Below are 14,588 nucleotides of genomic sequence, written 5' to 3' on the forward strand. Positions count from 1 at the left end.
ACCAAGTAAAAGAGAATAAAGTAGATGCGTGCGACTTGACAAGATTCAGATAAACAAATGTACTGACGAAGATAAAATTCTTCGAGGTAAAAAGATACTTTTACTCACTTTTTTTGTCGCGCTTATATATTTACGTTAGCTGTGATATTATTTATAAATTATTTAAATTCTTTTCTTAAATTGAGAAGATCGATAGTGTCTCGCGCCAAATATGCATATAGTAAGATCGACCGAACATCTTTTACGCAAGACGCCTTAAACTGCATTTTTATTTAATTTTTTTAATTTTTTCTATATAATTATAAAATGCAATAGCAATTTCTGAAATTTGTCTAATTTCATTTTAGTATGCATTAATAATATCAAAACGCAAGTTTAATCAAATTTAAACTTATAAAGATGCATATAAATTATTCTGTACTGTGAAGGATGATGAGGGAAGTAATCGATAGTGATCGATCTCCTTGATCGACCGACGCCATGTAAGGCTACAATTTTGAAATCATATTGAAAATTGAAACACATCTTTTCGGCACAATATTTTCAAAATTATAAAATAAATATTTCTTCTGTAAAATCAAAAACTATGTGTACTTGCAATTCAAATTTTAATAATAATGGTAATCATGAAGAATATTATAGTGCACTTTCCGACATTCAAAGGTATGTAACCTACATATATTTTATTGTAGTTACGTTGTGGCAATTAAATATATAACTTTATTATTTTTCAACATATACATTTGTCAATGTGTGATAATTTTTTAAACATTGTTAGAGAATATGGGAAATGCAATCATTGCTTATATTCAAAAATTATATGTGTTACATACAATAAAAAATTGTTTGAACTTCAACTAGATTATCTCCAGACGATTGGCGTACATCAACGCGACATCCTGAAGACCTTCCTCAGGAACATATCGCGACTCCAACAGCTTCTGTACAACGAGATTATCCTCGTCCAATCCCTCGTTTAAGAACAGCTTCACCACGTAGACCACTTATCGCATCTGGAGTGGCCATTCTTCCACGACGAATCGATTGTAAATATAACATTTATATATAATATATAATTATAATAATAGCGCGTTGTATAGATATAACAATCTAAAATATATCAAAATATACAAAATTTTGCTTCCAAATAATATAATAATAAATAAATTTCTGTTAAAAATAATCTTATGTAAATACAAGATAATAATTTAAACGTTTAATCACTTCTGTTCTTCAGTCGATGCCGCAGAGGAAGAGTATATTGATGTCGTGAATGAAACAGACGGTAAGTCGCGTCATGATTGACGTGTGTTACATTTAATCTAAACAATTAGCATAAAAGCATTATATTTTTCCCGAGATAGCAAAAGAAACAGAACAATTAAGAACCCCGCACCATCCGAGGCTTGAACCGATTGTTACTCCTAGAACGTATACGTTGAGACGCACAAGAGCAACGCAGCATCCAGTGACGATAAGGGAGTCTTTTCCTAGACTAATTAGGCATACACCATGCGGGAAATGTTTGAGAGTAAGTAACTTAAAGAATCTTCCTCCTCCCATTTATTATGCATATGTAAATTTAATTGGCTTGATATAAAACACAAATTCAAATATATTATTTCTGACCAAATTTCTTAAAAGTATGTGTGGTCATTGCGATCAAAGCTGACCCAGAGTTAGCCTTTCTGCTATTCCAAGCGCAGTTTTGGTTGTCCTTTCTTCCGACTATAAATTAATTTTCTTCTTATTTTTACCCATGTTTGCGTTTTGCGTCATTGTTTTTTTTTATCCTACATTTGGAGACGAAACTTTAAATCTACCAATAATTTAAATTCTGTACATAAATTAAGATTATTCAATTTTGATATAAAAAATAGCTTATATATTAATTTTACTCTCTTGACAGCTATAAAAGCATATCGTGGTTACTACAAAGTGCAATCAGCTAATCTACACAAGTATGTAAGCTCATGCTTCTTTGCATTTTTAATACTCTGCACAGCATATTTGATTCAATTGTAAATATTACCATGCAGTAAACATGTGAATCTTGTTCAGGTATTAGAACACCTGTATGATATGCGAGAAAAGTAGAGAAAATCTATGGAGTGGTCGTGCAACACAGCAGTTTTAATTGCAACGAGAATTCACGAGTCGTCCTGTTTCGCGCACCTCGAAATTCACGATCACAAATTGTGTCTTCACGCACGCAAGTAAGCACGGACCCGTAAATTTGGCACATCGCTGGACGCTCATGTTTGAGAAGGTTTAATGCTTAAACCACGCGGCCGTAGGTGAACCGATGCTTGTATGATTATACTTCCAATACAGATCCCGGAACACTGAAGATATCGTAGAAGTACTGCGCAAACACTCCAACTGACTTGTCTTTCTCATTCAGAGTCTACAGAAGGCACACGATTATAGCAGCACTGGGTACACGCCTGCTTTTACGGTCATTCCATCTTCAAAGTCTGTCATCGTAATAAAACACATGGCTCTAAAGTATACTCTATTTTAAAGATGCAACTATATCTCCATTCGAAAAGTTATTTAGTTAATATTTGCTTAAATTTACCGACAGAATTTACAATAATCGAAAATAAACCACCTTAATGACAATTAAATCAGATGAATTAAAAGTCTATCGTACACGTAACACGATTGTTACATAATAAAAAATCCGAAAATTTAGGATAAACAAGAATCATTTGTACTAATTAGCTCACTTTCTCTGTCAAAAGTATAATATTTGTTAAAATAAAATCTTATCACAGAATATTAATTTTTCTTCTACATTTTTGTGTGTATTTTAATTCTGTAAAAGACTTTTACAATTCTATAAAGCCGATTAAAAATTAGTTTATTTAAAAAATTTCAGTAAAACAAACGACTTTAAGATCCCCTTAATGTACAAAATCTATGATATATGTATATGTAGAACATAAAACCGTATTTGATTAGGGATAACATACACGAACAATATCGTGCAATTCAAATTAAGTTTAAAAGTATAGAAAAAAAGATTAGCTTTAACTTTTTATAATTGAGAATCCAGATAAGAACGATAAAAACAGCAGTCTAAAATTTTTGGAATAAAATCCAATTCATAAACTGATATTAATATATACGTGTACCTTAATTCTGGAAAAGAATTTCCAAATCTATAAAAGAAATACATACAAAATTTTGTTGTTAATAACGTGCACAAATGGGTCAACATTATTATCGATTTCAATCAAGTTTGACGAGCATTTTAACTTCCTTTTAATTAAGATTTTTTAATTATAACTTGTTTAAATTAAAAAAACAGTATAAAATATATACACATTGTTAACGTTAGTAGCTATAATTAGAATGACAATCAATCTAACTAATAAAATCTTCATTAATTCACGTACTATTATCAGTTACCATGTACGTAGTCACATAAATTTTGAAATTATTATAATTAATAAATTTGCAAATTTGTCAAAGAATTTAAATTATCATTAAAATATTGAAATTACATGTAGTGTATACAACAAATTTCTGTGCGCATAAGTCTTTAGAGAAAATACAAATGACAAAATTGCATTGTTTTACAGTAACGATATTTTTCGTTGAGTGACAATTTCCTAATTGGTGAATTAATATACTTAATATGTGCAACGTACCTTGCGTAGCAAAGTAAGCCAGTCCGCATATCAGCAATGAGATCGCACAGACATAACTTTTCTCACTTTTTTGCTTAAAACGTCAAGAAGAGAAGGCGATAATAAATTTAAAAAATTGTAACTTTCACATATCGTTTCTCCCTTTTTTATAGCGTTGAGAAAAAATCTTAATTTCTGCACGAACATAGAGTAAAACGTGCAACATCACACTAAAGTGATAACAATAATTTAAGATAAGAAGAAAAAAAAGGATCAAATTAGTATTACGTGCACTGAAGATTAAACACAGTGTTACGACTAAGCTTCAATTCAGTATCCAATTAAAAAAATTTTTTTTAATATTTTTTAAAGCATTAAAAAATATTTTAAACATATTTTTAAAAACGTTAAAACTAATAAGTTAAGTTTTCTTTTTTTTTTTGTTTAAAAAGTGACTTATTCAATTGAAGAAATACTCGTATAATGTTTAAAAAACATTTAGAAAAGATTTATTTTAAAATAAAAAATGCATTTTTGATATCAAATAATGTAATTATTTTACATTTAAAAAAATTAATATGTTGTTAAAATAAATTTTTTGCTATATGTGCGTCAAAAGTGATTTCTTTTATATCACTTTTTTGTGAAGACGCCGATTTCAGCGCTTTAACATTCTTGCACAGTTCTTATTCTCTAATAGGTGGTGTGAATTTTGGCAAAAAACATTCTAACACGATTTTTTAGCCCATTTAACAATCATTTCAGCACTCGAAGGGGTGTCATCTCGCAACACGCTTATAATAATTCTCGCAGAAGTGACTGACGCTTCGTTGCTTTGGCGAATCTAATTTTGACTAACCCGTCATTTATTTGATTAAAATATAATCGCCACATAAACGATTTTTACACATATTTGTTGTTCTATACTAAAAAGGCGCTGTACTAGTGTTGATGAAAATATTAGCAATGTATATTATATATTATATTTATGTACTTACTTTGTTTGAATTCAACTTTTTCAATTTCGATTCTAAATAGAACAGTGTCTCGATACTATACTATTGATTGGTTGTGTATACAAAAAAAATAACATATTCTAATAATATTATAAAAGAAATCTTCATACACACACACACACACACACACACACACATACACACATACACATCATCCCTCTGCTACTATTAAAAAGTAGATTTTTGCATACAGTTTTTAATGTATAAAATATCTTTATTTTTTTAAATAAAATTTTTACATAACCTTACTATGAAACTTTCGGTAATTATTTAGATTAAGGGACACCGCGCCTTGATGACCTAGATATATGTTGTCAAAGACATGACCCTGAGTAACTTTTCTTTATAACTTAATCGGCAGTCACTGTTCGTTAAAAAGTTATTAACAAAAGAACACACTATCCCCATTATCCAAATAGCGACATAAAATTGGTTGGGTTAGAGTTAGAAAAAATTATACTTATTGCACACAGGACAAAGATGTGCAACAAATTTACTGTTAGATTTTATAACAAAAATATCTTAAACATTTTTTAAGATGACATTTTTTAATCCAGGATAAAAATGGATGTGCTTTATCATCTACGTAGATATATATAAGAATGTTAATTCCTCCCTCTAAATAATCATCTACATAATTTGAGTTAGATATCAGCAAACACTAATTTCAATTATGAGTCATTCAAGATTAAAGTAATGTTGAAAAAGTATCACCACATCACTCGCTGTAAGACATGAAAAGTTAAATGTTTCAATTCTTCGTTGAGGTATTATCTTTTTCGCAATAAAATTATAATAAAATTACAATTTTTTAGTGGAAAGATATACTTTTGTTCATTTTATAATTCTGTTTCAAAGAAAATTTATTTGGCACACGATGCAATGAGCTTGAAAAAGTATGTAAAATCACACGAAAATCCAAGTATAATCGAATAAAATTTGTCTTTATTTACTATGTGTTTTTACTTATCTCAAATTCAATAACTTTATTCAGTTGAAAAAGGCGCTTATTTAATGCTATAACGCAAAATACAAATGTAATCGCAAATAATTTAACTCACAATTTCGAGTTCTTTTCAAAACATTAATTGTACATTAAATTGTACATTAAATTTTATAAAAAAATGCTAACTAGTCTACAAAGCAGATTCCAAGTTCTTAAAAAGATCTTATTATTTTAATCATGTAAAACATTAGTTATAAGACAAAATTTCGTAGATAAATTTAAAAATAATCTAACAGTACAGTTTAATTAATACATCTTGGACGACAAGAAAAACAAACAATAAGTGATAATGATGGTGTTACAACAAACAGATTATTTTCCAACTAAGCCAGGAGGTTTTTTTCTGCAAACAAATTTTGGACAGCAATCTGGAAATGGCTTCTCATAAACAGGCCAACTATAAGAATGTAAGTAATGACCATCTGGACAGTCCGCTACAGGACATCTAAAAATGAAAAAAAAGTATAGATAGATTTATGAAAAAATTTTTGATAGAAAATTTACAACAAAAGAATCTTGTACAAACGCGCGCGCGTGTGTATGTATGTGTGTGTGTGTGTGTGTGTGTGTGTTAACAAATATGTTTGTCTTAAATTGAGGATTTATTGATTTTCTCTGATTGTGAGATACACAATAAAAAAATCAAATAAAACTATTTTTATAATTTTTTGTAATCTTTTTTATACAAGTGTTTTTAAATTAAAAAATTTTGCAAATTGTTTTAACACAAGAAAAGAATCCGTTTTTCTTTGCTTAATTTAAGTATTACACATTTTACTTTATTAATTTATTAATTTTAGACGACTAAACACTTATTATTGTTATATATCATATATGTTTTGTGGTTAGTTAATTAAAGCGATAAGTGGAATTATCAATTATTAAAGTAACGCTGTATAATAACCAGTTTTTTTACCATATATGTATAAGATTAAACCAAAACCACTATTAATAGTAAAAAAAACTTTATCTTTATTTTGTTAATTTTCTAATATCTTCAAAAATTTTATAAATAACAAAGAAAATTATAAAAAAAAAAAACATAAACCAGACTTAATTTAGATAACCATATTCAAATTTTACAGAGAAAATAATAGATATATTATTAATTTGATTTATTACTGATTGCCCCGTGTATAAGTATGATAATTATTGTATAATAACACTTTCACTTACATTTGCATAGTTGCTTTACCGCTACTGTCACAAGTTAACTGACTACACTCCTCTATCTTGTATGTGCCTTCATTAATATATGAACCTTGCCATTCGCAGCCACGCCTTGAAGACCACATTCCTGGTGGCAACTCAATATCTAAATGCAACATTTAATATAGATTAGTAAAACCTGATAATAATAATTAAAAAATTATATAATTTAAAAGCTTTCTTTAATTCCCGCATTATTATTAACTACGTAACCATATAAAATTATCACACTTGTTATGTTTTGAAAATCTGTCCAAAACTCTATCATTGAAAAATTGTATATAATGTAGACGACAGTTTCTATTTACGTAGCAATAATCTTTCAAGAAAATTAAATTTAAAAAATTGTATTGTTTGAAAATTCGCTGAAGTATTTTACAAATATTTACAATTTTGCAATAACGATACTTTTCCTTTAGCTACAATTTCCTAATTGTCGAATTAACATATGAAAAATGTGCAATGTACCTTGCGTTGCTACTTGCGTAGCAAAGTATGCCAGCCCGGAAATCAGCAATGAAATCGCACAGACGTAATTCTTCATCTTATTTTCTTTCTTAAGAAATTCAGAAGGAAGAAGCAATAATAAATTTAAAAAACACACACTTTAACTTTATATCATTTCTCCCTCCTTCATGACTTTGTGATTTCAAAGAAGAAAGAACATTATTATGACTTCTGCACGAACAGGCAAAGCAAAACATGTGATATCGCACGTAGCGATAGCAACAATTTAAGCTAAGAAGAAAAGAAAGGATTAAATTAACATTAGGCTTTCCGATAATTAAATGTATGTAATGATTTAAGAAAGGATTAAGTTTAATACTCAAGTTTAATAAGAACAAAATATCTTTATTATATCAAAATGGAAGTGGACATACGAGCCGAAGGCGAGGCGTACATGTTGCACACAATATTTTTTGTTTCTTGTGCGTTAAAGTGTGGTCTGTGCCTTAAATGTGAATTAATGAGAAAAGGACCACTTTCGGCTTGTACAAATGGTGAAAAGATATTTCTCTAAATTTCTCGCTTGTTGTCTTATAATAATTCTTTTTTTAATTTAACGTTCTATCATTTATTTAAGAAGAGAAAAGATCCTGTTTCTGTATGGTAATCAAAGCTGGTCAAATCACAGACATCTTATATTCTACGATTATTTCCATTAACATTTACATTATTCTAAAAAAAGAAAAAAATTGCACTTGATTAATTGACCTCCAAAATTATTACTCCTTAGTGAGATCACAACATTTCTTGAACTAATGCCAGAGGATCTTTTAACTATATACGCGAATGAGACAATTGCATTGAATTTAAAAAAAAACGTCTAGATTCACTCCATCATTAATAATTAATATACCATTTAATCATTTAGACATTTTTTAATAATTAATCATTTAAGAATTATTCCGCAAAGAATTTTTCAAGAAATAGACTAATTATAAATGTGCAATTCAGCTGTAAATTTACATAATTCACAATCAATTATTAATGCGGAAAATAAAGCATTAATAATTTTAAGCTGGTGATATTTAATTAAAGGCAGAAAAATTATTAAAGTCCTGTATCGACATCCTACATTTAGAAAGACCTTTATTAAGATACAGATCGCTATGCAAAACAATTTCTGAATGAAAAACCATTTGCAAAAGTAATACAGTCGTATATAATCCAGACTAGATCTCGCGAATGTTTCATGAAAACAGAGTCGCGCTTAATCGCTGGTGTATGTATAAAATATCGCCTTTGATCGCGAGAGAGATGTACAATAGTTACATCCGCGTGTCAATCACTTTTTGTCGCGACACGTGCAAATACGTAGTACACAAAATATCTTTTTTTCTCAAATGTACGTATGTATACATCACCAATCGCATGGATCGTATGAATGGCGTTAAAATTAAATCTGCGCTAAATTTACTGGTCCACAATTTCCTGAAATAGATTCGTTTGTCAAACGACACGGACCTGGACTGCAATTACATAACTCCGTGCCTCCGATTATGTGATCAGCGAAGTCAATCGATTTTCGCGTGAACGTGTTATTTTCAAACACGTGACTTGTATACACAAGTTTAAATTTAACTAATTACAAAATCGACTCACCGTACACGTTATTGTTTTACCTCGCGCCACGCTTTAAACTTTATTTATTCAGAACTTGTTTATCAGGGATAAATTTATATTTTAATCAAACTTAAGTCGTTTACAAATCCTTGTAAAAATGTAATACTTGGCAGTATTGGCCAGTAATTATTATTTATTTTAAATATTAAAAGTATTTAATTATTAGCCAATTTAATACTGCCCAGTATTATAATTGTATAAAAAAAATTCATCAGAATATGAAATCAAGTTTAACAGAAAATACAGTAAAATTACATATCATATTAAGATATATTGTTTTTTTTAACTCGTTTATCTTCTTTTTCTAATAGTCTTAGAAATTTCTTGGACGGGATTTTCAATACTTCACAATATTTCAAATATAGATCTACGAAATTCCAGTAAATGGAGCGTTATCAGGCGCGAATAATATAATATAGCATCCTACTATATCTATCCAAAAACATTAATTGCCCGAACAAACTGACATAGAAAATATAGACAAACGAAACAGGTATTACCTTATTATATCGCTCTATATGTAATTTAATCCAAAATATCTTCTAGAGATATAAAAACGCTAAATATACAAATCACTATAGCGTGCATCGCAGATATTGTGTAATACACGCGAATGTGTAATTGGTGGTAGATTTTGTGTGTGTGTGTGTGTGTGTGTGTGTATTTACTTAATCATAATCTAACTAAAAGTTACAAGCAACAGTTTGTAATTGTACGTATCTCGAATAAAATGCACATTCTCGCGTAATTTATTAGCAACTTTTGAGCCAAATATTTCTTATAAATAACAAAATATATATATATATAGATAATGAACTTTTCCCATGTGCAAACTCTAAATATATTACTAAAATATTTTACTAAATTTTTTTTTTTAATTGACCCCTTTCCATTAAAATTTATTAATTTAAATTTTATTAAAATTTATAACATTTATTTTTTTGTTCAATAATCATAAAATAAATTTAATAAATTTTAATAAAATGGGCCAATTAAAAGATTTTCAATAAAATATTTCCATGAGAGAGCACACATCATTTTGACGTCGAAAACTGATCATAGTTGATCCAATGACGTTTCATGATCAAATAATGCCTAATTTTAAACATCATATTTGTGATGCCTTAAATTGAAAAAACGTGTAATGTCATAATTTTTAAGTCACTGTTAATACAAGATCTGCAGTCAAATATCGTGTTGACGAATTTGATTGAATTAGTGTTGTTTGATTAAATTAAAGTATTGTGCCGTATTAATAATTCAAAAGGCACATTCCCATTATTATATTTAGAATTTTTAGGAAGCCTAGCTTAAACACCATCTAAATGGATAATCTAGAAAATTCAATTGTAAAGGAGTATAACAAGGTTATTTGATAATAAATAAAATTAATTGTTTAAAAATTAAAGAAATTAAGGAAAAAAGGATTTAGGAAAAATAAAAAAGTAAATAAATATATATATATATATATTAAAAGCATAAAGTAAATATTAAAAAATTATAATTTTCTTTTAAAATGTACAGAAATTTAATGAAACAGTAAACTTACATTATTCAAAAAGATCTCATTTTTAATTAGATTAATATCATCATTCCAAACCACTACTTGGATATGTTTACCTTTATCATTATTAAGGTAAAATTTAAAAAATTTAAATTGTTTTTTATCCCCAATAAATCGGGGAGACTCTAAACCATCAACGTATCCGACAATTTCACTGTATTAAAGATAAATCAATTAAAATATGAGCTCAAATATTATTGATACTACGAGACGTAATCAATAATATTTGAGCACATATTTTAAATAAAAATTGTAAATTCCATTTTAATACTGACTAAAAATTGAGTTTTTCTTTTCTATAAAATAGAAAAGAATAATATAAACGAAAGAACAAGTTTATATTAGATAAATCATATTGAAAGAATAAAAACAGGAAAAAAGATAGAATTAAACAAAAAAAAATAAATAAAAAGGAAGAAAAAATTATAAAATCGTTAAAGAAAAAAAAACTTATACTGCAGAATCGAAATTTTGCAAGAAATCAAATAATTCATTTGGTGATAACAATTCCAAAGGATTTACAGAGGAATTAACCGAAGAATCCAATTGAGCTAGACAAATAAAATTGAAATTAAAAAAGAGAAAACTAAAAATGTAAGAAAAAGAAAAAAAAAGATATTTATTAAAGAAAAATTAATTACAAATACTTGGAGAATTTTGACGAGAAAAAGGTATCGGAGAAGAACAACGCGTCGAACCAACATAAGAGCAAGAAGCGACAGATGGAATATCAATCGAATCAAAATTAGACATTTTAAAAATGTAATAAAGAGAAACTACAAATTAAGAGTAATGAAAAACATTAGAAAAATTAAGTAAAAAAAATTACAATATAAAAAAAAAGGAAAAGAGTAAAGAAAAGTACATATCTTAAAAATAAGAATAAATATTTTAAAAAAACAAGAGCAGAAACGTTTTAAAAAGAATAGAATATAATATTTGGAATATTGTATTGTAAAAATTATTACTACTCAAATACACAGATAAAATGTATAGAGTGAGGTACAACATTAGAGAAATAAATTTAGTGTAAATAAAATCAATATAAATACAGAAAATAAAAAAGTACAATGTTTAGTATAAAAAAGCTAAAGCGCAATGTAGTGTTCTAGTATAGTCCAAAAAGTATATAGTATGTTAAATACTTTTATTTTCATTTATAAGTTTGAACTTTATATATTACTTTTCAAATCAAATTTGCATAATATTATTTTCCTACATTTGGAATATAATAAATATAATAAATCTTAAATAATAAATTATATATGTTTATAAATTATATGTATATATAAGTATTTTATTTTTGCAGACTAAAAATAAAGACTGAGTTTCCAATGAAACAATTTTGTGTATAATTTGTATATAACTTTAATATTCAAAATTCTTTACTCCAAGGCTTTAATGCTGAATTTGTTTTGTGTTTAAAAAAATAAAAATTTTTATTAACTTTAATACCTAAATTCAATATTCGTTAAAAAATATTTTTCACTTTTCATAAATTTACGTTATAGAGAAAGATTCGATTATACATGCTCGAGTTTCATATGTGTAGCAGAATGACATTTTACGACATCTAAATAATATTGATGTCATAAACATCATTAAAACGTTATTAATAGATTTTGTTATGTAATCTATTTGGAACGTTACTAAAATAATCATAAAGTCACGTCTTTTTAACGTCTTAAAATATTGTCATTGGTCTGTGACATTAATCCGTCAATATTTCGTGTCATTTTTATGTCATTACATAACGTCACTTTTGGTTCAAACTGACCCAATTCTGATGTCAAAATGACGTGTACTTACTGGGTTGTTAAAGAACGCAATTTTACAGCAATAAATAAATACTCGCTGATTGTGTTGATATGAAGTTAATATTAATATGAAGTAAATAATTTATGTAATTACAATCGATTATTTTCCAATAGATTTATGAAGAGTTATTTCTTCCTTTTCTTTTTACATTAAGTATATCGCAAATGTAACACAATTAATACTGAGAATTGTATAGAATTAAAAAAACATACAAAGTAATATAAGAAGAAAATCTTACTGTTAATATATATCTTTTTGAGATATTCGATATATTCATGTTTGTCTTCACCGTCCATGTACAAAAAGAACCACATTTAGCAAAAAATATAATCGTGTACAAAAAGAAATTTAATTAAACTTAGTACTCATTACACAATTAATTTCACAGATATGCACGAAATAATTTTTTTATATTTTTATTAAATATCGTTCCATTCGTCCATATCGTGTCATCATTAACATATCTTTCCATATTTATTAAATATATAAATTTATATAAAATATACATATTTTATATATTATATATATATTTATAAAAAGGATTCTTACATATAAACATGAAAAATAGAACATCAAAAAAATAGATAGCAATAGAAAATGTATTATTGCGCAAAGAGCGTATCAAAAGTGTCATCTTCCAATTCTCTACTCATGCATACTATTCACTTAATTAATGCAAAATCGATCATAGAAATCTTTCGGTCAATTTATATGCATAGTTATTTTAATTTATGACACAAAAATGTATACAAAATTACACAAACAGTACTGAAAATTGTATATATGTACAGTTCGCAATAAACTCCTTTTTTATTACGCGGATAACTTTTTTGACGCGGAGAAAACGTCATCACACACACATTTCTAATAGTTAATATCTCAATTACCAATTCTTGACAAGGTTTCTAAAGAACCTTAATCATGAAATTTCTAGCGGTAATTTGCATTTATGAAAAAACATCCGATAGCTCTGAAAAACACATTCATATATATATATATATAATGTAGATGCAAATATCTCAAGTATATGCAAATCTCATAAATATATAATTATGCTTTTACTTTGCGCTAAAAATTTTAGGAAATTCATTCAAACTCGTAGCTTAGCTAAGGCAACTTGAAAAGTCTATTCGAGCTTTGTACTTTGGTTGGTCTGTCTCACGACTTAATTAATTTCTCAATACACATTTATTACACGTGTGTGATCTACCTTAATGAATTGTCCTAGCTTAAATAAAAATTAATCCTTTCAAGAAAGACATAAGAGCCTGGTATTATGTTATTAAAATGTCGATAAAGTCACGTATTTCTCACCGAGTGCTTTTCATTCGTTGTTTATTAATACAATGCGTTTATAATAATCTTCTTTCTTTCAGTAAGAAAGGTTTACTCGATTCAAGGAATACTGCCTTAACTCTCTGAATCCTTTCAATTGGAAAGAAATGCGATCATGACGAAGCAAACGGTAACTTTGAATGTCTTTCGAGATAATTCGTGGCGAATCGAAAACTTTTATGAACGCTGGCAAGATACAGTCTGAGACGGCGACGGAGGCGGTAGAGGTGCATTCTCCTCGTGGATCATCACTAGTTTGCCGTACTTCACCGTTCTTCTTCTCTGTTTACGCTATAAGTATAGATTGAATCACGTTACACAACACAAAATATTCTAATGAATTTTACACGAAGAATAATTTTACTAAAATACAAATCTAAAAATAATTATTTTGGACAATATAAAACTATTTGCCAAATGATATCTAGCTAAATTTTTAGATACTCTGATAAAATTGTTCTTTTCATATAATATATGCAATGGTCACTTAAGCGTTCCACCTACCTGCGATTCAGTCCAACTGCCGTTGCTACTTCCGCTGTCGCTTCCGCTCGACGTAATCCCTTCTTCAAGAATAAGTTCGGTGCCTAAACCTTCTACCTCCAGATCCAAGTAGAGCTGTCCCAGTTGATTATTTACCAGTAACGGCTGATTAAGGTTCTTCATGGTATCCAGATCGGCCTTCAGCACCTCGTTCAGAGTCTTCGGATGCATCTGATATTCGTAGATCAACTCCGGTGTCAGTTGGACGCCCTCCAACCAAGGTGGATCCCTCCTTCGCATTCCCTGATGGCACTTGGTGTGTTCCTGCACATTTATTACACTCATACAGTCAAAATTTACATTATTTTATTTATTTAAACGCTAAAAGGATG

General features: G+C 28.0%; 3 protein-coding genes across 15 annotated transcripts in view; 1 reads left to right on the forward strand and 2 right to left on the reverse strand.

Moving 5' to 3' along the window:
* The first annotated feature begins 20 nt into the window (after positions 1 to 20).
* LOC118647796 lies at positions 21 to 6,112 on the forward strand. Of its 3 annotated transcripts, none has more exons than XM_036293337.1 (7): positions 21 to 663; positions 862 to 1,046; positions 1,238 to 1,285; positions 1,365 to 1,531; positions 1,910 to 1,965; positions 2,062 to 2,216; positions 2,298 to 6,112. In XM_036293337.1, the coding sequence occupies exons 1-5, from the start codon at positions 587 to 589 to the stop codon at positions 1,913 to 1,915; spliced, it is 483 nt and encodes a 160-aa protein (XP_036149230.1). In that variant the 5' UTR covers positions 21 to 586; the 3' UTR covers positions 1,916 to 1,965; positions 2,062 to 2,216; positions 2,298 to 6,112. The 3 variants fall into 3 exon arrangements, with proteins under 3 accessions (XP_036149230.1, XP_036149228.1, XP_036149229.1); XM_036293335.1 differs by having other exon boundaries at positions 1,910 to 1,961; XM_036293336.1 differs by having other exon boundaries at positions 1,910 to 1,961; positions 2,335 to 6,112.
* LOC118647797 lies at positions 5,582 to 8,280 on the reverse strand. The gene is made up of 3 exons (XM_036293338.1): positions 7,338 to 8,280; positions 6,837 to 6,975; positions 5,582 to 6,105 (listed from the first exon to the last, which is right to left on the reverse strand). Exons 1-3 carry the CDS (start codon positions 7,411 to 7,413, stop codon positions 5,973 to 5,975), a joined length of 348 nt encoding a protein of 115 aa, XP_036149231.1. The 5' UTR covers positions 7,414 to 8,280; the 3' UTR covers positions 5,582 to 5,972.
* Positions 8,281 to 8,445: 165 nt separating this feature from the next.
* LOC105835224 (period circadian protein) overlaps positions 8,446 to 14,588 on the reverse strand; it is a 47,815-nt gene continuing 41,672 nt past the window's right edge. For all 11 annotated transcript variants that reach the window (XM_012678300.3, XM_012678291.3, XM_012678297.3 and 8 more), the window contains 2 exons: positions 14,218 to 14,520; positions 8,446 to 14,004 (listed from right to left, as the gene is read on the reverse strand). In XM_012678300.3, coding sequence (XP_012533754.1) covers positions 13,891 to 14,004; positions 14,218 to 14,520 — 417 coding nt within the window. In that variant the 3' untranslated portion in view covers positions 8,446 to 13,890. The remainder of the gene's footprint in view (positions 14,005 to 14,217; positions 14,521 to 14,588) is intronic.

Source organism: Monomorium pharaonis, chromosome 10 (genome assembly GCF_013373865.1).
Source record: "Monomorium pharaonis isolate MP-MQ-018 chromosome 10, ASM1337386v2, whole genome shotgun sequence".
NCBI classification, from domain to species: Eukaryota; Metazoa; Arthropoda; class Insecta; order Hymenoptera; family Formicidae; genus Monomorium; species Monomorium pharaonis.